The following is a 24756-nucleotide window of genomic DNA, read 5'->3' on the forward strand; positions in this document are numbered from 1 at the left end:
ACCTGTTGATTAGATATGGCCATCCACATGGCATCAAGGCCTATCGACTCTTTGATCGTGTTCAGCAAACAGTGCACTACTCTCGAAACGTGGTGTTTCGTGAAACTGGTCAGCCTGACTCAAGTGCCGAGGTGGATCCTTTCCCTCTTGACAGCTTAGTGAAGACACTCGATGAAGAAACTCCAAAACCCCCACAGTTGCCAATCATACAACAACCAGTTCTCCCACCACCTGCGATACCAGCTCCGCCTAGCCCAACAACCCCTCAACGTCCCCTTTCATCAACCCATGTGCGCCGTGTCGCACCAATCTCCAACACCTTACGAGCACTGCACGAACTGGCCGAGGTTGACTTGGACCCGTCCCTGGAGGAAGATGTATACACTGATGCATATCCCCACCTCACCACAGAATATCATGAGTAGCCACTCTAGTCAACTCCAAGTCCCCGTCGCCGCCAATCGACACGATCCACACGAGGCCAGTATGGCACCCGGTTCCAAGACTCATAATACTCCATGGTTGCACAAGTACGAGCCCCGGACACAATTGATCCTCCATTGGTTGATCTCAACGAACCAACAGACGACGTCACCTTGACGAACACCCTCCAATCTCCAAATGCCATACACTGGTGTTCAGCAATGGATGATGAATACCAATCACTGATGAAGAACCATGCATGACACTTGTCACTCCTCCACCCAACCGTCAAATTGTCACATCCAAGTGGCTCTTGAAGCATATGTATAATTCGGACAGTTCACTTTCACGTTTCAAAGCACGCTTGGTTGCTCGGGGATTCACACAGATTCCAAGCGTGGATTACACAAAAACATATGCCCCTATTGTGGGGGAAATTGTACGTTGAGAGATTGGCATCATGTATCACTAATTGATTTCCAGAAGGTAGTTCAGTTCCTCTTAGAGCCTCTTTGTCTACCTGACCCTTAATCAACCAACCCAGAGACTCTGCAGCAATAGCATACAACAGTGGTGCCAAAGGGAAGCCTTGTCTGATAGAGCATTTTAGAGGCATAGATTGAGACATTTCCCCATTGATGCACAACTTTGCAGATGCATTAGTGAGAAGTAGCTTCACAAAAGAGGTGAACTTTGGGCCAATGCATGAATCTTAAATAGCCTGTACCAAGAAATCCCAATTGAGTCTATCATATGCTTTATCAAAATTAATATTGATAAAACAGACATCCTGCCTTGTTTCTTCAGCATGTGTGCACCCTTCCCATAGATTTATAATTGCCTCAAGGATGTGGAGCTATAAAGATATGCAACGTTTTTCCTATTAGGTAAGTCATCGTTTTTTGGGAGGTTAGTTTTAGAGCCATGATTGTGGAAATGTTGGGCAAGGGTTGCACATGGGGAAGGATGTACTCATACTACCTTTGAAGCGAAACATATCAATCCAAGTTGAGCAATATAGATGCTTTGTTTAAAGTTTCGCTTTTGGTGTCCCCACATTACCAATTCTTCCTAGAGTTGCTAAGTGTCTCTATGATTTCTTGAGCTTTTATTATTGAAAGCATCTTCTTATGACAAACCTATTTCCTCGGGAAGTAGAAGGCAAAGTAGATTTGGTTGGTTTCTTTTTTTCTTTTGAGAATTATTATTGTTATTAGTGTGCATGTGCCATTTGTGGAGAGGTCTTAACCATTTCTATTCGTCTTGACTCTTATAAAAGGGGAATATGCAGAAGTCTTATGCAAGAGGATGAATTTGGTCTTATCTTGCTACAAGCTTTCTTTGCAAGAAGGACAAACTCTTCTTTCATAGCATATTTAATATCTCCCACATTCACATTCAAGTTGCCTGCTTTTGTAGCCGCCAATAAGATGTGCATAACACCACTTTTCACTTGAAACCAAGTACAATTATTCCCACATCCCAAACCCCTTTGTACAAGAAGAGAGACCAAAAGTGTGGCTTTTTGGCAATGCATTAGTTTATTCATGATAAAAATCGGGGTAATAGTGATGCATTAGAACTGTATTTAAATGGACCCTAGAATACCAATCTGAAAGATGTCTCAGTAACCCAAAAATAGCTAAAAATGCATAAAACTTGGAAAACAAGGGGTAGACATTAATTCTACCAAAAGATACAAGACCTTCAAATAAAGATCAGAAATTCAGATCTGGAGTTTCAACGAAGATCTACCACTTGATACCTCAACGTTGGGCTGATAAAGACATGACCACAACGCTCATAGATTGGATTCCCATCAGAAGGTTGGTCATGAGGATGAAACCCGCGCATTTTACAATTTTGGATAACCTTGACACCCCCAGGGTCAGACAACCGGAAAATGCCATACTTCCTGCGACTTCCCAAAAAACATTAGTGCCTGACCTTAGAAAAGCATGATCACATTAGAGAAGAAATATCCAACAATTACCTTGAAGGATCCGTAGGAGCCATCACAATGGCAATGGCCTCTGGTAACATCACCTGCAAGACCAAGAAAGAAGACCACAAGTTTTTAGTCTGACCTCCATGAATTGCAAATTTCCTATATTGACCCAGATATTACCGACTTAAAACCCTGCATCTTAAACATTGAATTGGTATTGAACAGGTCCCGATTAAAGATCATCCAAACCAAGAAAAATGCAACCTGACCTGATATGAATAGTGAGTATGAAGATCAACTGAAGACATGAAACATGTTTGTGTTGGATGTGTCTACAAAAGAAATTGACCAGCCATTAGTACTTCTCACTTTACATGTACAATCACTTTTTATTGGTACAGATGAAAGCAATTTTTGTTCCTTACTGTGCATACTAATTGGAATGATAGGAGAAAACATTAATTTGTTCGTATGCAAAGGTCCTTACATGAATCCATCCCAGTTGAAAAAGACCTCGCTTGTCTTGGTAGTCGAATATATCCTCCTCATTTACTGTTTGACACTGTAATCCAAGACAGATTGACAAAACATCTGAGATGTCTCTATTAGGCTTTCTAACACGCTGCCAGGCTGCAGATATGAGTTGACATGGACAGGACAGATAACAAATTACTAGTGATCTGTGTAAAAACCAACAAATCCAAGTTCATCTATGTAGGCATCCTTTGTAAACAGATATTATGTCTATGCAGATCTAGCATGACACTAAATCTTGGCAAATCTCTCTGCAGGTTGTCACAGCAAAGAGGAACTACGCATGATATGTCTTATGAAAAGGCATGATCTATTGTTTATGTAAGCCTTATAACACTCTGAAGATCTGAGTTGTCATGGCACAAAGGACAGATAGTAAGTATGACACAAGTTAAATACTGGCCACATCTACTACTAGTGATCTCTGCAAAGAGGCAAATTCTATGCATCCTTTGTAAATATTTGACCATGTCCTCGATCCGTTGAAGGCTAAGCCCGGCTCAGATCTTGCTCGAGCGGCACTTCTGTGGCCACATGATCAGTCTCTGCAGTTCCACGTCACTTGCAGTCTCTCTCCCGTCCACCCTAAGCAGGCTCACCTGGGTGATGTTCATGGCTGGATCCAATCCAAGCCTCTCCCACACAATAGTCGGATGAAGAGACCTGGAAAGTGAGAGTGAAGGTAGAGGCATTCGAGCAGCCCTACAGATGAGGCCGCCTCTCCATTGTAACCTCTGCAATATTCTGTCAAACAACAAGAGGATTCCTCCCCGTCATTTATGTCTCTTGTCGGGTGGAAAGAGGTTTGCTTGCCAATTTGATTTCAAAGTCTCAGAGATAATATGCATCATCATTTTTCCCCTTCACTATGTTTTCGAGATCGATTTTGTCCTCCAGCTTTCGACATGCCCTAATAGCAAGAAGATAGCACTTGTTGCCTCCCGATTGTTAGACAGTGCCTTTCTCTAGTGGCAGAGACACATCAAAGATGGCAAAAGGGCAACTACATAGGATCCTTGGCCACACAGGTTCTAGATCGATTCATGGTAACCCGGTGACCATTCTAATCGACAGCAGCTACTCCCATGCTTTCCTTGATGGAACGCACACAGCCTAAGTCAAATTCACCAAATCGACTTGCCAATGGTGATGCCTTCCTGTCCACGCAAGGGTCAAACAGTTGTCCTCTCGTATCCACAACAGTACATTGACAAGCTAAAATTTCACATGAGCTGGCATTCCATCGCTAGTCCATTTTCCAAGACTATGCATGTGATCCACAATCCCTTCCCGGGTACACAGACAAGAATATCCCATTCTGTAACTATGATTCAACGAGTTCCACAACTCCGTTTCCAGCTATCATTGGTGAAGCTAGAAATATTAAAAGACGTTTTTCGAAGCGCTCCTCAGGTCCAATTCCCACTGTAAAAATGGCATCCACAGTCACAATAATGACAAAGAGTACCAATATTCGGACAATGCTCCCACACTGTCCATCATGCAAGAAACATTGATTTGGAGCAGCCCATCCCCACATGCACACTTCCATGAGGTCAAATTTTGTTGTTGAATTCTTCCAAACCCTCCTCAACTACTTTCAAGCAGCCCAAGCAATGAATGCACTGTCAAACACTTCGCCAATCTTTCTTGCCCATGAATCCAGCTCATATGCTCGAAGTAACCAGCCTCTAAAATGTTGGTGACCTGAGAGAATCAAAGTAGCAGCCTGCAAAGAGCAAGGATGACCATCCCATTGGCTCGTTCAACCCTTTATTCACGAGGATGGACTCTTTCTGTTTGGCCCAGCCTCTCTTACACAATCCCATCCCATTGCAAGGAGTAGCCTACACCAACAGAGAGAAACTCCCTTCGTCAGTCCATCAATGCTGCAATCTCTCCTTTACGGATTTGCACCTGGCTTAATATGGACAACATACGAGTTATCATTTTGCCAGATTATGAGTGATTGACACCGCAACCTCATATTTACTTTTGCCAGAGGTAAGACTAGTCAAATAATAAAGATTCTTAATTGGCCATGCAGAAAATATTGGAGTTTGGTGACTTTGGACCTTCAGGCCAAGAAATGTTATTTCGCTAATTCAATGGCAAGATATCATGGCAATGTTTTAGCGTAAGTGTACTCTTAATGCATTGTAACTTTCATGGTATGCATCTTTTGCGATGCACGTATTCATTCCCTTGTATGTTATGATGGACAGGTCTCCCTAAGAGAAGCTTTCAACCACACAACTAGAAACGTTGCAAGAAAGCAAGGAAAGGCCTTACCAACACGTCATTTTTTCCTTTGGTCCATGGTTGAAGACCCCAAGCGAGTTTTAGGAGAAGCTCTAGTTTTCACACGTCGCCCCATCCCTTCACAACCAAACCCACATGATTTCGACCTGTATGCTTTGGTGGCTGAGAAAAAGGAAAGGAGTTTGAAGATAGATGCAAAAAAAGAAGCTCTCAAGGCTTCACATATATGTAATCACTATGGCCAGAAAGGTCCAACACACAAACACACACACACACACACACATATATGCATTTATATGTGTATATGTGTGCGCGCGCGCACGTGTGTGTGTGTGTGTGTTTACAAGAGCCTATTTGTAATCTTTTTACTTTTGTACTTCATGGTGGGTTTTCACCTCTTCTGAGGTTTCCCACGCATAAATATAAGATTTCACTTAAAATAAAAATAAAAAGTGTGTGTATGTGTTTACACACAAACACAATAGGAGGATATCCTACTAGATGCCCCCCTAGTGACTTGTAAACATTTTCACTTTTCTAGTTTTTAGGTAGCCTCTTGGCTTTTCCCAGGTGCCTACTTGTAATCTTTTACTTTTGTACTTCATGGTGGATTTTCACCTCTTCTGATGTTTCCCACAGAGAAATATAAGATTTCACTTTAAAAAAAGTGTGTGTTTACACACACACACACACACACCACATGTATATATGCGTGTGTGTAAATACATGTGTGAGTGTGCGCGTGCTCATACTGGAACATTTGGCATGATAGAAATCATTGCATGTTCTCTCATGGCCCTTTAGATACATGTGCATTTTTAAGACATTTGTTGCATACATCCCTATATGATGCTTATCATCTAGGTGGCATTTCTCTACATCTTTTAGAAGTGTTTTCCCACTACCACACTTTGTGGGCATTGTGTTAATTAATTAAATTGGTAGTTCCACGCCCAAAAAAAAAAAAAAGTGTGTGTTGAATAAAACGAAAACATAGAAGGAAGCATGGGATATGTTACAGCTTGTATGAGTGAAAGAATACTTATAGGATTTAACATGGAGAAATCAAATCAGCCGAAGCTTCCTACATAGCAATGAATCACAACATGCCTATGTACTGAAAGTCAAAGACATCATTACACACCTTGCAACCATAGGAGAGACTCTGCAGTCTAAGAAATAGTGCAAGTCCTTGTCAACGGAATTGGTGAAAAGCATAGCAATACAAAAGTAAGTGCTAACATTGAAAGAACTCTAATCAGTCTTATCGGGCAATGACTTAGCGACACAGGCAATGCAAGATGAAAAGAACAAGTGAATAAATAGAGGTAAAGGAAGAGGCAGATCAACATATAGAGAAAGTGGACATCATCAACCTCTACACCAAAACATAATCAATATCAGCAACAAAATAGATATTGAAATATAAATCATAGCAATTATCAACATCAACATTTAAGATAAAATAATTCAAATAGAGGAGATTTTCAAGGCAGAAGAAATGTGGGAGGCATTCAATGCAAATATTGTCACGCACATGGGCATTACAAAAGAGATTGGAGAAAGAAGCAATATGATCAAAGTGGCCAACGTAACACCAACGGAGAAATTTTTCGAGGAAGAGGATTTTTTCATAAACACGGTCATTGTCATGCAAGCCAACAAAGTGATACTTATGGTGAACCTAAAAGTCAAACACATGTACATTATTGCTGAAAGTATGGATGGACAAATGCAGCCCATTGGAGAATCAAAAGATGAATGCAATCCCCATGTCAACAATGCAAAAGAAAATGGTCAAGACTCATGGTATATTGTGGTGCATCTCATACAACAGGACATAAAGAATGATGAAGAAGAAAATGGTCAAGACTCATGGTATATTGGAAGTGGTGCGCATGCGCGAGAGAGAGAGAGAGAGAGAGAGAGACTCCCACACCTGACTGCTGGGGCCTAGTAACCCAACCAGCAGGTCAGGGCTGCTGCCCCAAAGGGTGGCCTGACTGGCCCCCTATATAGGCCTACACAGGACGCCTCCAAAGGGCTCCCATCACGGCAGCAAGCAGGCCACAAGGAGGCCCTGAACAGCCCCATATATGACCCGCAGCCCTCCAAGAAACACCGCAGACCGTGTCTCCAAAGCAGCCTGCCAACGTGCCCATAGGGCCCCGATTCATGTACCAAACTGGCCTGCAAAGATCTGGTCCCCTCCCTAGCAAATGCATAACACCCTGGTAGGGCCTCCACGTAGGCAGATCTGGCCCAGAGGTGGCTGGATACATGACTAGCCCCTGGCAAACACACATGGCTCCCAACCCTCCTTGGTAGGGCCTCCACATAGGCAGATCTGCCCCAGAGGTGGCTGGATACATGACTAGCCCCTGGCAAACACACATGGCTCCCAACCCTCCTCGCTAGGGCCTCCACATAGGCAGATCTGCCCCAGAGGTGGCTGGATACATGACTAGCCCCTGGCCGACACACACGGCTCCCAACCCTCCTCCTATGCTAACCTCACAAGGGGCAGGCACGCCCACAACAAAGGCCCTCACTCCTACTCTAACCATGGTATATCAGGAGATGCTTCACTCCAACAGGATGACATAACACTGTGACGTGGCACTAGATGACATGGCTACTGACATGGATTGCTTATGTGGCCTTATCTACCACGTGTCACCTTATCTCTAAGCCTATCTGCCACATGTCAATTCAGGCTGAGCCTTATTTTTATTTCTCTATTGATATTTTCATCGCAGACATCAACCTTGGGTGTGGATGCCCGCTTTAGTGGCCCCACAACTTAGGCTCTTATTGTATCTGGTTTTCTTCGGTCTCATAGACCATAAACTTCCTTTCTTTCTTTTATTTCTCTCTTTTCCCCACACCCCTCCAAAACACACGCATGGACAATCTTGAACTAATACAAATAAAGTTAAGCAAAGTCTTGAACACACACACATACATGCATGCATGCATTGAACCACCGTGCATACATGCGAAAATGTGCACACTCGCATGCAAATGTACACATCCCGGGTGGTTGAGCATCTACATGCATGTGCATGCATGAGAGTACAGACACATGCATGGCCACATGCAAACTCTCCAACCAGAGAACCCAACACTTATAAACCTGGCCTCAGCAGAGTGACACTTCTACTCAATATTGTCCCTCAAAAGCTTGTACTTTAAATTCCTGAACACACAATTAATACTTTGTTTCCCCGGTCAATTCCGTGCAAGCTCCTTTAGTATGTAAAGATTGATCTCTGTAGATTTGGCGTACCGTGTTTGAAGTGGCCTCTTGCTTTGGAATAATGAGAGCTGTCACATAGAATGTCCCGTTTTTCTGACAACATAGAAGGACAACAGCAGCTATCATTCAGCCCAAAGAGTGAGGCAATGGTACCACAATCTTCTATCAATACTAAGAGTTTCAATATATACGATGTATTAGCATTGCAACGTTCAGTAGACAAGTTTTCATTCCCAAAAAGTAGTGCTCATGCTTTTAATACTTACAAATGAACCTGCTAGAACCCCACAAGTTTCAATACTGTTCTTGGTATTCCGTCTGGCAACCTTCAAGAACTCCTCCATCATCTTGTTTGACTTCACACCATAATATGCATTACATTGAGCACCAATAACAAGAAAGTAATAGGCAAAGAGGAACAAAACTCAACTTTTGAATAACCGTCAGATATTATCTAAAAAATGGACCTGTATAATTTCAATGCAAGGAAGGGGGGGGAACCAAGGCATGGCATGACACAGAGCATAAAGTTTATTTTTCATCTAATCATTTTGAAGCGGCATCCAACATAACCTTGTCAGCTTTCTGGCATCCTTCATTACAGAACTGACATGAGAGGAAATGGTGTATTTACAATGTGTAACGATTTTACGCCTTTCGCTTGCTTCAAGTCATCTGCCAATACTGATACAGGCCCTGACAATGGATCTACCACTTTCCGGGGTGGCACACAATCAACTGATTTACAAGGCTCCGTTGTATCAAAGATGGCTGGTAGTTTCTGTACAGGCGCAGGAACAGGTGGAGGAGATGGCTGCCTGATCAAGCTCAGTTGAGAATTGATGTCCATCTGCCTTGCATCAGACTCCGGAAATGTATACTCCGATTCCAAGGCCAAAATGCCTCCAGAACTTGGGACTTCAAAAACTGATACAGTTGTGTTCAAGTTCTGGTCCAAGCTTTAATCACATACAACCATAATATACTGTAAGCAAAAAATACAGGCATAAAATACCATGAGCAGAAACAAGTATAACTCAGCAGTTATAAGACAAGTGGCATTTTCTCTGAGTACAATTTTGCCTACATTAACCTACACTGGAAGGATATCCACACTTGGGATCACAATTGGTGATGCGTCAATATAGCTTGGGTACTGAACCTGCAACAGCAAGTATGGCATCAGGAAAGCTGCACCCAAAATATACAGACAATCTTTAAACATCAAAGAGATTGAGCATTGTACCCTAGCTTGTGAAATAGGCATGCTCCATTGAGCCCGAAGTCCATTGGGCCCCAAAAAGGAGTGCCTTATTAATGTCTCCTCCTTGGGTGGGGGCAAGCTCAATGACCTGCAGTTCCAATAGACACATGAGCATCTCATTACATATGACCAAATCTTGCTCCAAGTTGCGGAAATGGCAGCATCAACAAATGTTCACCACCTATGTTTTGGTAGAAAAATACTCGAGAACACAGCCTTTTGGCATATAAGTTCCAGGATACAAATAGACCATATTATAGTAAAAAAGCTTTAAATACATAAACCGCAACAGCAGAACCATAGCCACATTGATGTTTCCATGAATTTGGGAATATGCCCAAAGGAACAAAAAGTGCAGCCCTACTGTACTTGAGCTTGTTCTTAAAAGCCAAGCTTCATAAGATGTGAGAGTGGGTGCTAAGCACTTACACCACATGGTGAAAAGTAACACAAAGTCACCACTGTCAGGTGCTTTGCAGCAATTCCAAATAGTGAAGATCATCGACTGATCCCTAATATTAAGCGCTTACCAAGAAGGTTAAACCATCAAAATCTGTAAGCTGCTATAACATCTCCTTGACCTGATTGATGTCCAATGAGGGGTCTATGTAGATCTATATGAGGGGTCTGTTCAGATCTCTCTCTCTCTCTCTCTCTCTCTCTCTCTCTCTCTCATCCACAAGAGCAAATATACTTTCTACAGCAAGAAGTGAGAGAGCTCAGGCTTATGGTTGCAGCTCTTGGAAGAAAGGTGAAGGAGATGGAGAGCAAAGGCAATCAAGAAATTATTGCAGAGGTTATGGAAAAATACAACACATGTCCAGTAGCGCCAACACTTGTCTCCACGGTTGAAGAGATGATCACCACTCAAGTAAGCTCAGCCAAGAAAGAGATGGCTATTCTAGCCAACAACAAAATCAACAAAGCAGATCTATATACGGAGGTAAAAGAGCAGGAAGCCAGCAAAAAACAAGAAGAGATTGCGCATAGGGGGGCTGCCAGAGGATAGTATGGGCTGTCTTGCAGATGATTTTACCGAGGGATACACAGTAGAAGAGAAGATCACAAGTCTCAAGAAGGAGATACCAAAGATAGAATGGGATGAAACTGACATCAGTTGGATCTCTCAAAAGGGAACACAAGTACAAGTTGAGTTCACAGAGAAGGCAGGTAGAGTCAAGATTCTTCGACAGACAAACAAATTGAAAGGCACGCAGGTATGGATATCTGAAGAGCTTACCCCGAATCAGCTCAAACAAAGTGTTGGAACTTACTAAAGTGAAGGATGCACGCAAAGATGGAAAATGGGCAGTATATAGGGATGGAAAAGCCTTGATCCGTGATTTCAAATCTAAACCCAAAGACTCTCAGTCTCTAAGCCGTTTTTTTTTCTAAGATAAAATTAGTAGCTAGTTACGCATCTAAATAAATTGGGGCTGAGCTGTATACTCCCCCAAAGACTCTCAGTCTCTAACTGATGTTGATGTTTTTGGTGTGTGTGTTTTTTGTCCCATAGACCCATGAGGTCTCCTAAGGACGTTAATCTCTCTCTCTCTCTCTCTCTCCTCTCTCTCTCTCTCTGTGTCCCCCCCCCCTGCTGAGGGGATGGTGATCTCACGATCTACTACAGTCTTGGTCTCATAGGCCATTTTGGCCTTCTATAGACGTTAATTGAGGAGTCCCACATGCACTAAGGATTGCCATTGGACAGATGCAGGTCTCGTCACATCAGCTGGGGATCGAGGCAGGGAGAGCTGCAGGCATACCTAGAGAGCAGCGGATCTGCAGGTTATGCACACTGGAGACGGTTGTTGAGACAGAGGAGCAGTTCTTATGTGTCTGCCCAGCCTACTATGAGATCCAGGGACACTATATGTCCATGGAAGCCTCATGCGCCTCTAGGACAAAGTACAACAAATGGAAAGAAACTCATACAAGCCTCAAAGTGCTGAAGCAAAGGGTGTACTAGGGCCCTTGCTGAGTGCTGGCCCAGAGCTGACTCAAATGCAATGAAGTTTGTGACATGTCATTGTGATGATTTTGCCTCAACATCTTGCGGTGCTTTCGATACCTGCTGATGTCTGATCTGTCGTAGTAGCGCTCTCAATGTTGTCGAATCTTGATCAGATAGAGCCCAAAGCAGACCTGGTCATGGAAGTGGATCAATTGGGAGAGTGGAACAAAGCCATGCCCTTCCTGAAAGATACAAGGAAAAGATTGCAACCGGCAAAGATGGCAAGGAAAGATTATATTTATGTTATTGATCGAATCCAAGTACATATGTTTTTACAGCCCCATGGGCTCATCCCTTGGCCCTATCCACACTAAGGATCACTTAACCCTTCAAATACTCTAATAACATACCGCAGAATATCTCTCATTAAACCACTCTCAAACACACACATGGTCACACATGGACACATATATGAGACTCCAAATTTCCAACAAACCCCCCTTCGAAGCAAAGGTAAGAGAGACCTCAGACAACCTTCAATATTCTAAAAGATAAGCTCAAATTGTACTACTAGACTCCTTTCCCAATGCCATATCAAAGGCTAATAGAGCATGACTTAGAGATCCAACTAGGCACACAAGCCCTGCAAATGAGCATGGTCAAAGGCTCCAAGTCTTAGCATGGATGCATAAGAACTCAAAGGTCTAAGAGTCAAGGCACCCAGTTCCTTGAAATTCCCTTCTAGCAGCAACATACATCAGTCTATCTAGGGAATATACCTAGATGAATCCAGGAACATTCCCAAACTCATCTTCTAAAAACACAACATAGTGCAGTTTCAATCTCACGATAGTCACTCATAAGATTGAAAACCATAAACTCCATCACGCATAGCAGGGACTAGCTACTATGACATCCCCACTGACGTCATCAATGCCCAACAGTGGGTGTAGACCATAGTATAAAAATATGCTCTCACACATACAAATCCACACACCCACACATACTTGAGCATCCATTTATACAAAGTCTTTGTACTGAGTTTCCGTCGGCACTCCAGAGGTGAAGGGCAAACTCAACAATGACGAAGGCTAGCACTAAAGGAGAAGGCTAATCAAAAAGTAGTCCAAATCTCTTCATTCAAGCTACAACTACTTGTGAAGTCTAAACGATTTCATTTTAGTCTCTCCCAAACGAGCATCTAAATCTAGCTGAAAGGGCAACGCACCATTTAAGATAGAAAGAATTATCGCAATACCAATAGGCCGCAACTTGGACGAAAACTTCAAACGGTGAAATTTGCATGCCGCTAATACGGCTCAAGCATATACCTAGATGAATCCACGAACATTCCCAAACTCATCCGCTAAAAACACAACATAGTGCAATTTCAATCTCACAACATAGATGAATACCCCACCTCACTCTAAATAAGATTACAACATGGACACGATGGAGCCTTTTATAACATTAAGGCAATATAAGGCCGAAAAACATGCATCTATCTATCTACACAAATTTAGTACAATTATATTAAGGGACATCCTGAGAAGAGTACTCTGACATGCACACATAAAAATCAAACATGTAAAGATGTGGGGCAAGTTCCCTCCTTGAGGTTCCCTTTTTACCGTGCCGCTTCCATGGCACTTCAAACTAGGGGCCCAACCCGGCTCAACAACAGGTCTTTGTTGTCCTACTTGTGGTACTCCACGACCATCACATTATGCCACAACTTAAGCACTTTACATTCATGTGACTCATAATGGTTACAACCAAAAACAACAAGCATTACATTCATTCTACACATTGTGCGACAATTTTATAGGTCGGTATTTAGTAACAACGCGAATGTGACCATCTTGATCTCTCTCACAAAAATTTCCCATAGGTCAAAGTGATGCAAAACTATGGATGTTGCAATAGTAACATTCAATGATATAGTGCCATACCCAATCTTTGGGACAAATAGCCTTCTCTAGACCCATTCTCCCACAGCAGCTCCATATGTCAAAATATTACTCTGAAAAGTCTAGCATCAATTCTTTTGCACAAACCATGTTGCAGCTTTTGTGACTTAGATATAAACAAGCATTGGAGAAAGAGACGTGCTTGAACTATGGGTGGGGGCTTTGGTAAATTTCTCCTCATCCTACACAAAACAAGTAACTAATTCTTTTTGTGCTGCTGGGCAGCTCCAAAGGTAGTGGGGGATCATCTCCAAAGCCCCAATCATGCATCTATGGCAGCTACCATCCACCAACATCTGCTCCAACCAAGGGCCAACAGGAAGACCTCCATGCGCTATCATCCATAAAAAGTAGGAGATCTGCAGTCGGAGGCTGGACCAGAGGCGTGTCCAAAACCTAGATCTCACCTCTCGACGTACCTACTGCGCTGCCCAATGCCTCTCTCTTGACGGAGTCCAGGCTACCGCCTCCAACTGCAAGCGGCGTCCTATGCGTGTAGTATAAGAGAAGAAGGGCACCTCCTCCACTCTCTCTGAGTGGCCTACTCTAGACAGCCAAAACCACTCGCGTGAGTCCCACTGTACCTCACTTAGGGGACGACCCTCACATAACCATAAGCGCCAACGAGCTGCATCCACATCTGAGATGTGAGAGGGGTCGAAAGGTAGTTTTACCCCCAGCACTTATACATATGAACTCATACAAACTCTACTCCATAGGTAGACATATGCAGAATCGAAACCACATCGAATGAAAGTCAGAATGTAACATTAATCCATTACATTGAAGAAACTCAGTATACACTGTAAAAAGTATCTTCTTCCATTCATCCAGACGGCCCACTTCTCTAACCCTCTGCCACCCTAACTAATCCAAGGCTCCATCCATCTCCGGATCTCCATCTGTTAGAGATTCCAATAGTCCACCTGGACCCACACTGTAGAACCGGGCTCGACTAAGAATGGGAGGGAGGGGGCATAGCTGAATCCGAAGAGATATCCCTATCCCTGAGAGCTGTCCCAACCACTGTGTTGGTGTGAAACTCTGAAGGCCTTCCCACCAAGACTCTGGGATAGCTGCCTCAATCTCTGCCATCCTCGGACCCGCACCCCGAAGATGTGAGAGAGTCTCTAATCGTACCTCTGCATCAACCGAGAGTCTCGCCCACATCCTGAAAGATTGAGTTGGGCCGCTATCCCACTGTGCCCAACCAATGTGTAACCTCTGTCCCAGCATGCAACCATCCTAATCCCGAACCTCCGGGTGCCAGATCAGAGGCTGTCGTGCAAACTCCTCTAAAAATTGAGAACTAGCCCAGGTAAGACCTCCTACTGCCAAACTCTGAAGAGGCTCCGCATCAAGGGAGAGCCCTTTCCCCTAAGGGGGGCCTCCGAGAAGAGCCATCTGTGTGACTGTTGCCACTGACCACCCGTGCGGGGGGTGTTTCAAAGGAGACCGTGCTACAGAAGAAGCTTCCAAGGATCTGTACCTAGAGTGAGGCCCCTTACTACCAACTTGCCCAACAAGGCTCTGCTCTACATCTCCAAATCAATGATGCCCAATCCTCCCTGGGCCAGGGGCAGGATCACTGTCTGCCAGGCTACCTTGGCTCGCGTGTTACGTGTGCCATCTAATCCTGCCCACAAGAAATTGCGCACCAAGCGCCTCAGCTGTCCCATGCATGATGCATCCCCTATGAAAACACCAGCACAAGGCTATGTACCAAGTGGTAGCAAGGAGGACCTAGTTAGCCACCAAGGCCCTTCCTGCAAGAGAGTTTGGCCGAGCTCAATACAAAATCTTGCGCCAAACACTCTCTAGGACAAGGGAGATCTACTGCTCTGCTGAAATATCAATGCCAACCTGGCAGCCAAGATATCTCGCTGTCTACCCCCTCATAATCCACCGGAAGCCTAGTGCTGAGCCCCAATCCTGTATCTCATGTACCTGCTCTGTCGCTGAGAGAAAGCCGACTCATTTGGTCCAATTGATCTTGGAGCCTGAGGCTAGACAAAACACTGCCAAGGCCTCCCTAGCTGCATCCAAGCTCCGAGCTAAGCCCTCTACAAAAAGGGCTGTGTCATCTGCAAGCTCTAAGTCCAAAAGCTCCTCCTCCTGCCGAATCGGGAGCCTCATCCTCGTGAGTCCCGCTAACTGGGACCTCAAAAAATACCCTAGGGCCTCGACCACAAAGAGGAATAAGAAAGGAGCAAGGGGGCATCCCTGCCGAACCGAGCGGGAAAGCGAAAATGCCTCCCACATGTAACCACCGATAAGTATCTGGCTCGAACTACCTACGTAGACGGCTGAGACACCCCACCTAAGCCTCTGCATGGTGCCCTCCAAGAAAGACCACTCCACTCTGTCATAGGCCTTCTCGAAATCCAAAAGCTAAATCGCGAGAGCTAAGACTCCTCTCTAGCCCAATCCAATGCCTCCCGAAAAATAAAGATGTTGTCTCTAGGATGCTACGCTCCTGGACAAAACTTGTCTACGTGTCATGGATGATGTCCACTAGGTGAGGCCGAAACCGCAAGCTCAACACCTTGGCCAAGATCTTGTACGCAGTGTCAAGGAGAGTGATCGGTCTCCATTGTCTCAGGTCCGAGCGATCCCCTCCCTTCAAGATCATACCTATCCAACCGCGACTCAAGGTCGAAGGGAGATAACCCGAGTCGAAGATCTCTTGAAAATCCAAGTGGAGGCGGGTACGAAATCCACTCCCAAAAGCACCTAAAGAAAGCCGAGGACAGCTCGTCCTCCCCGGGGCACTTCTGGGATGGAAGAGCGCAAAGGGCCTCCCAAAGCTCCACATCCAAAAAAGGAGCATCTAACTAACTGCTCACACTACGGGTGACCACCTCCGGAACGTGCGCCCAAACTGAATCTCAGGCTGCCAAAACCTGTGGGGACGACTCCTCGACCTGGAACAAGCATCGATAGAAATCCGAGGTCAACTCCAAGATCTCCCGCGGATCTAAGTGCATCTGCCCACTAGAGTCTCTCAATCTCTACAACTGTGCGCCAAGTGATCAAGGGCCAGTGGCCTGAAAGAACTGCCTGGTCATCTTGTCACCTTGCTGTAGCCACCGAGATCTAGAGGAGTGGTAGGAGTACTCAGCCCGTCTCACCTCAGTATCCTGAAGCTCCAAGCAAGCGCACTCATGCCGGTATGCTAACCACTGCGACTCTGAATCCTGCTCTTGAAGACGCTCAATGGAGGCCAAGTCTCGCCGCAAAGCCATCTCTCTCCTAAAGAGTATGACGGCGGTGCATAGCATGGGTGCGAAGCTCCTCACTACTCCGCTGAATCGCCTCAGCTGCCCACACAGCCCAACCTCCCTACAGGGGGGACTCAGGCTGCTGCCAAATAGCTGTAATACTTTGCTGTACCTCCTTCTCCAGGAGCAAAGCATATGGAATGCGGACCCCTCTTTGTGGTAGGCCACGACGAGGCTACTCTAGGTGAAGAACAATAGGGGAGTGGTCCGAGAGGGTAGTCCCTGTCAGAATATTGGTGGCTCCACCCCTATGCATGGCCCAATCTCTGACATAGAATCTGTCTAGTCTCTCAAGTAGAGCATCCTGCCGCCGCTACCCAAAGGAGAAATTGAGATTGCCAGAAGACCTAGAGAACTCCGGTTCCCTCCACGGGTCCCGACCGCAAATCGAAAAAAGGAACTCCTTCCAGGTGCTTCTTTCCGAAGCCGGCATCTCGGAATAAGAAGCACCCCCACGCTTGTCCTTCTCAAACTCGAGATTGTTGAAGTCACCTCCAACAATCCACGAGTCCACATCCGGGAGGGACTCTGTCAACCGCCTCTAGAAGGTGGGTCATTGCTGTCTACAAGCTTGGGCATACACATGGAGAACCCCAATCCTGGAATCCCCCACCCTCAAACCCATCCATACTGCTCTGCCTGGGATGAGCTCACCCTGATCGTACACATCCGCTCCAACGGACTGGGATACCAAAATGCAAACCCCCCCATTCTTGCCAATCGCGGGGGACCATACCTCAGGACCTCTCCTTGGAAGGAGGTGCCGTCTACGTCAAACATCTGCAGCTGAAAACATATGCTCCTGGATCAAGAGGAAGTCCACTGTCCACCCAACCACTGCCCTCTACAACTCCTGTCGAAGTAACAGATGCTGCGGCTGCTGACGCGCGGTCGTAGAGCCCGTGCATGTTCCAACTCACCATGGTCCAACTCATGGGGAGGTGGGGGGAGTGGAGAACAGAGCCCGCATATGAGTGGGAGCTTGTACTCAAACCTCAAACCTCTGGGACTTTGCTGCGGGTTTTGGGACGTCGCACCAAGGGCATAACTGGCTCAATGCCTACCTTGGTGGCCCTCTGCCTCAAAAATGAGGACTCAACCCCTAATCTGTCTGCACAAAGCTGTAGAGTCCAATACGTGGCCTGCTTCAGCTAAACCTCGGGTCCCAAGCGAAGCACACAAAGTGCGACACCCAGCTCACAGTCAGCTGAGAAGCCAAGCTAAAAAGTAGCGGTGTGACCATGGGTGGCCTACATCTCCCTCCCTTGAGGGCCAAGCCACTCCTCCATCATGTCAAACATCTGTTGCTGCATCATAAGGTCAAACAGTGTGGGAGTCCACTGCTCCTCTTCGGATGCCGAGAGGAGAAACCCCAGAAAGGGCGGGATCGATCGCGAGTCAAACACTACTATAGAGCCTCCTCGCGGCTGCAAAATCAGGATAGACCCATTTATCACATTTTTGTGATTAAGGAGAAATCATTAGGAGCAATGGTTGAAGCTTATCCTTTAGATGAGGACTTCGCTGAAATTTATGGGAAGATTCAACGTAACAAGGCGGGGGTTTAGAGGCTTATTCCATCATGGATGGATACTTATTGTTGGGACGTGGCATATGTGTACCCAAAACATTTCGGTATCTCGTCATGAGTGAGTTACATGCAAGTCCATATTCTAGACATAGAGGCATTAGAGGAACCATTGACAATATTGAGAGGTACTTCCATTGGCCTAAACTTCGCACAGAAGTTTCAACCTTTGTTTAACAATGTGACGTATGTCGGTGCATTAAATCTAACACAAGTAAGAGTGCTGGTCTTTTGCAGCCTTTGCCTATTCCCTCTGAAAGGGGGAACACATTACAATGGATTTTGTGTCAGGTTTCCCAAAGGTTGGTCAATTTGAGCAGATTTTCACTGTTATAGATAGGCTGAGTAAACAGGCTCATTTTATTCCGTGTAAAAAAGAGTTGTCTGCTCCTGAAACAACAAGGTTATTCATTAGGGAAATCTTTAGGTTACATGGGTTACCAAAATCTGTTGTATCCAATAATGATGGCCGTTTCATTAGCAACTTTTGGACAGCCCTATTAGAGAATCTCGGAACCAAACTGAAATTTACTACAGCCTTCCATTCTCAAGGAGATGGACAAAGTGAGAATGCCAATCAAACCATCATTACTTTACTTCGAGCTTATGTCCATGACCAACCTAGAAGGTGATCAGAGTTCTTACCCATGTTAGGGTTTGCTTATAATAACTATGTACATACTTCCACCAAGAAAGCCCCATTTGAAATTATGTATGGGCAATGTTTTCCCACTCCAATAACACACTTGGGGGAGCGAATTTTTGCTGCTGACCAGTTTGCTGAGCATATGTCACAAGTTATTGAGAAGGTAAAAGAACATATTAAGAAGGCCCAGGTTCAACAATCCAAGGCAGCCAATAAAAAAAGAAAAGAAGTTTATTACAAGGAGGAGGATTGGTTTTACTGAAAATTGATAAAAGAAGAATCAAGTCAGTGAGAGGAAGTACAAAACATGTCAAGTTAGCACCGAAGTTTTATGGTCCATTTCAGATTTCAGCAGCTTTATATCCAGAAGAAGGATCCAGAGCGCATGAGCTGAAATTACCAGCCCATTGGCGTATGAAGAATATCTTTCATGTGAGCAATTTGAAGAGATACCATGGCGATACTTCTGCGTTTTTGGATACTCAGCATCAAGAAGAACCTGAACTTGAAGATGGGACTGAAGTTCTTACTCCGGAACAGATTGGGTACCGTAAAGAGAAGAGTACTCGTGGAAAGAAGAGATATATGTATTTACTGAAGTTTAAAACCAGCCACCTAGTGATGCACAATGGATGGAAGAAGAGTTCTTTACAGATTTTTCACAGATACTCGCAAGTTATGAAGAGGCGATGCAATTGCAGAAGTAACAAGAGAAAGTGCACGTAAGAGGAGGAGACAAGCAAGAATCCAAAAGAAGACTTCTGCTCATTCAAGCAGGAGGGAGTGTCATGACAAGAGAAATGATTATTTAATTGATTAATAGTCATTAGAACCTTATTATTGTTAGGCGCCAATTTGATGGTGCAATTATATGTTTGTATTTATGATCGATCAAGCAGTGTAAATAGTACCCCAAAACTATGTAATAAAGATGTGCACACACGTGTCTAGGTCCTAGGGGCAATAGGAAAGGGAAGGGTGCATTAGAGTGCATTGAATGGTAGGTGCATGGGTCATAGGATAAGGGTAGATGTAAATGGGAAGATGGAACTTGAGTGACCTCAAGGGACATTGTGAATCTCACGTAGCATTCTCTCTACCACATTGCATTCATCTGCTATCTCTCTCCCACCTTGCATGTAGAAACAAGTACTCTCACGAGGTGCTCTTCCCCATTAGAGGGCCAATTGGCATTCAAATTCTGCATGCATTGCACACATTTGCATTCTCAAAAAGTCTCGTTCTTCACATTTGGTATCAGAGCGGTGATGTGATTTTGTCCCCAGCTGAGAAGGGAGGTTGTTCAATCAATGTCAACATGACTCTGAGTTCAAGGGTTTGCGGATTCAAGATAGGGGAAGTACGAGAATGCAGGATTTAAAATTTCAGAAACTGCCAATACAATGGTTTGAGATAAGGGTTCCATTTTGAAAATCAGCCTTCTCAATGCCCTTCTGGTGCTTGTGCCAGGTCATCCTTTGGATCTGCAATCTCCAAACTCCAAGGCATCTACTTTACATTGGGACTGCAGTCTGCTTGCTTGCTTTGCTTTGCTAGGGAGAGTTTGCAGCTGCGAGAGGTTAGGGGTTGCGAGGGGGCAGTACGGAGAGGTTCGGGGCTGCATGTGAAAGCCAGGAAAAGGCGGGTATGGGTTTGCAGTTGCACAGGAGCAGCAAAGAGGGTTAAACCTGCAAAATGCAGCAGGCAGGAAGGGGGAGGGAGGGAGAGAGAAGTGAGTGTACAGGGGTTCACATCTAGTCAGCACTCTACTGACAGAGGGCGGTACACTAGACACATTTTGTATATGATTTGGTCCACATTGGACAAATATATATTGCCATTTCTACATCTCTCTTGTGCATTGTTCATTTACAGCATCTATAGTAGTACACTATGAGGAAAGAAGTTGGATTTGAATATACCACTCGCTACAACTCATAGCCAGAGATGATTGGGCGGGCTTTATCAAGAACATCCAAACCCAATTCTTGCAACCACGATACAAGGACAATCTTCACACCCAGTTCTTAAGCTAGCAACAAAGTTGGTTAATCACTATTCGGAAAAATTCACAAGTGGCTATACACTTGCAGATAGCAAAGGGGAAGCAGATCCATAAGGCTTTGTCATGGTCTCCATCCAGATATACAGTCATATGTCCAAACCTTTGAGATGGAGACATACAAACACTTCTTATGAGCTTGTTTAGAATTTTCAGCTGATAAGCAAGGGTCCCGGACCCCGAAGGCCCACCTCAACAAAAAGTATCAAGACATCAGGCCAAGCAGGGTCAAACACCCACAGCACTATAGTAAGCCAGTAGCCAACACTGAGTATGGGAGAAGACAAGGAGCAGGAGCATATACCTAGATGAATCCAGGAACATTCCCAAACTCATCCTCTAAAAACACAATATAGTGCAGTTTCAATCTCACGAGAGTCGCTCATAAGATTGAGAACCATAAACTCCATCATGCATAGCAGGGACTAGCTACTATGACATCCCCACTGATGTCATCAGCGCCCAACAGTGGGTGTAGACCATAGTATAAAAGTATGCTCTCACACATACAAATCCACACACCCACACATACTTGAGCATCCATTTATACAAAGTCTTCGTACTGAGTTTCTGTTGGCACTCCGGAGGTGAAGGGCAAACTCAGCCATGACGAAGGCTAGCACTAAAGGAGAAGGCTAATCAAAAAATAGTCCAAATCTCTTCATTCAAGCTACAACTGCTTGTGAAGTCTAAACGATTTCATTTTAGTCTCTCCCAAGTGAGCATCTAAATCTAGCTGGTAGGGCAACAAACCATTTAACTATGGACTCTATGGAAGGATCGTAACCATCAAGTCTTTGGTGATCCCTCGCTGGCTCCTTAGGGCAATCATTTTATGATTGTCTACGTGCATGCTCTAAGGAACATAATGCCAAATGGATTTCACTAAAAAAAAACAGTGTGTGTGGTAGCTCTCTCATTTTGGGACAGCTATGAACGTATATTCTTTCTAAATGAATACTGAAAAAAGTGTGTGTGTGTGTGTGTGTGTGTGTGTGTGTGTGTGTGTGTGTGTGTGAGAGAGAGAACTTTTGCAAACAGGAAGAGACCCTCCATGTTTGCCAGATAACCCTTAATGTTCGTTTGATCTTAGTATGCAGGCGTGGTCCCACACACACACACAGATAAAAGACCCCCCATGTGTGCACGCACGAAAGCCTGCACACTCTGAAATTTGAAAGCAGACAATGCCTCAAGGAGGGGGTCTTCCTTCTGCCAGGATCTGCCTGTAAGATAGACATACAGAGAGCAATCCACGTTGGACAAATTGTCTGCTGCAACTTGATAATCGTGAGCCACCAAAGAATAGTATCTTCCAGTATGTTGACTCTATATGCTGATATGGTGAGAGTTGAAACCAGATACGTTCCATAAAATTATGCACAGAAGTCAGATCAGACACATTTTAATGATTGTGCCAATGAAAGGCCACTCACAGAGCGTCTAGACATTCACAACTTAATGCTAACAACTTAATGCTACTCATTTTCAGCTACATGACTTCTCTGTGAACAGACTAGAGGGCACCTTGGAAAACAAGACCTTCACCAAGTAGGTCCCAAAGTTGCAGTGCTTACAGATTGTTCAGCCGGTCTGCTATCTGATAATGAGCATTCTGCAGCAGCACATCCGATATGAGCAGGAAGTTATGAAATGAAGGCAAGCATAGAGTTTGAGACAAGCTGCAAAATCCGCTTTGAAAGTTCACACTTATCAAGACTGGTACCTCCTCGCTGTTGAAATTCGGAAGACTGGGACCTCCCTCCACAGGAGGCCACTCGTACTTTCTTTCAACTTCATTTACTGAAACGGAATTGTCCGCGAGTGCACTGTTCAGTTTCTCGATCTGCTTTTGGACCTCAGGTTTGAGTGTTTCAAGCTCAGATAATACCCGCTCAAACTTCTGCATATGGTCACAAAGGATACACATGTGACCAACTATTGCGAAAGCATGCACGCTTCTCTGAAAATTCCACGTATTTACCGTGATATCAAGCATTTTCAACCTGAGTATATTCGGCTTTTTCTCTTGCGGAAGATGTGCGGTAGTCCTGATGCTCGGGAATAGTTTCTCCAACAAGACTGTATTATCGTAAAACAGCGCATGTACCAGAAGTCAAAGACCAATTCCTGGCATGCAAGCAGCTAGTGAATTTGACAGGGCATCCTCGTCTTGACCAAAAACTCACATTCACTGAACTGACAGCTTGGCAACTAGCTACCCTGCATTCGGCATATGCCTTCAGGATGGATAACGGTAATGCCGTTCGAATTAATATGGCATTTGGACAAGCCTTGCCTACAAAAAATAGCAGATGTCCTGGTACGCACCTGGAAAACCTGAGAAGTAAGATGTAGAGTTCTACAACATTTCTCTCCTCCCGATAAATGTATGCCTGAAAGGCGTTGTGGAAAATAAACGCATCAGGTAGAAAACATAAAGAGCGGGGGCAAGACTACATTAAAGGCATGTTGGTGAGACTGCGCATTCTGGTCAAAAGAGGAGATCCGGAGCGCCTCAAAAGCAAGGAACGGCCAGCCAGTATGATAAAGCGAGGTTTTACAAAAACGACGACGGAACGCACCTGCTTAAGCAAGTTATCTGCGGTCCGGTAGTATTTCTTGAGAGGGAAACGGTTGTCGACGTCGAGCTTAGCAGTGCTGGCAGCGATGCTGAAGGAGCGAGATGAGGGGCCTGGCATGGCGGACGAGAAATCATCGGACACAGAAACACATCCAAATCGAAATCGCTGTGGATCGATGATGAAAGAGATGAAGAGCAGACAATGAATCGATGATCAAAGAAATGAAGCACACAAGCTCAATAGTGGAGAGCTTCAAAGTATTTATATATGAAAGACTTTACCTTAACCCTTGTTAATTCCACCTCACCCCTTGTTAATTCTCCTTACCGTCATCCCTCAAAGTCCTTAACGCCTAGTAGTTTTGTGGAAATGCTGAATTGAATGCCAAGGTGGCATGTAGTCCCCCACCTTTATTTTCCCACAAACAGGGAGCTCTTGAGCTCGGAGGATTTGTGGGAAACAGGAATTTGTGAAGCATTTGAAGGCTGAAAATGAGCTCGGAGGATTTGTGGGAAACAGGAATTTGTGAAGCATTTGAAGGCTGAAAATGACATCAACTGCACGTTTCTACCAAACAACAAAGAAACAAGAAAGATGAACCTTTTAATTGCTAATGTGTAAATCATCGCCCCATGACTTTGACGGTTGGGAGAAGCCATAGGTTGGCCTCTCCCTCTTATGAAACTGAATCGTGGCTTTGCCGCTCACCACTTTCATATGAGGGAAAGGCCTCCCATGGTCTCTCCCTACCCCATCAACATGGGATGCAACCACTACTTGGTTGTTGTGCAGGTTCCCACAACAGTTGCACCTCAAACCCTTCGCCCACTTGAATTGGCTACCCGCATTTGAATCCTTCTAGGTATCTCATGTTGCTTCGCAACGTCCCTCGTAGTGGACCATGGGTGTGTGAGTGGGCGGGTGAGGAGGGCCGAGGGAGGAGTGCAATGAAAGACCATTGACACTAGCAAATTGCCGAT

General features: G+C 44.7%; 1 protein-coding gene across 1 annotated transcript; it reads right to left on the minus strand.

Annotated features, from left to right (window-relative positions):
• Positions 1 to 1881: 1881 nt before the first annotated feature.
• On the minus strand, positions 1882 to 23993 carry LOC147893210 (AMSH-like ubiquitin thioesterase 3). Its single transcript, XM_087385837.1, has 14 exons — positions 23777 to 23993; positions 23523 to 23587; positions 23198 to 23273; positions 22918 to 23094; positions 22769 to 22806; positions 9673 to 9778; positions 9524 to 9588; positions 9061 to 9385; positions 8693 to 8782; positions 8457 to 8519; positions 2859 to 2933; positions 2641 to 2703; positions 2417 to 2469; positions 1882 to 2338 (listed from the first exon to the last, which is right to left on the minus strand). The coding sequence occupies exons 1-14, from the start codon at positions 23891 to 23893 to the stop codon at positions 2164 to 2166; spliced, it is 1488 nt and encodes a 495-aa protein (XP_087241963.1). The 5' UTR covers positions 23894 to 23993; the 3' UTR covers positions 1882 to 2163.
• Between the last annotated feature and the right edge of the window lie 763 nt (positions 23994 to 24756).

The sequence above is a fragment of the Dipteris shenzhenensis genome, chromosome 15, assembly GCF_047967505.1.
Source record: "Dipteris shenzhenensis isolate YYH24624 ecotype China chromosome 15, Dip_SZ_1.0, whole genome shotgun sequence".
Classification (NCBI taxonomy): Eukaryota; Viridiplantae; Streptophyta; class Polypodiopsida; order Gleicheniales; family Dipteridaceae; genus Dipteris; species Dipteris shenzhenensis.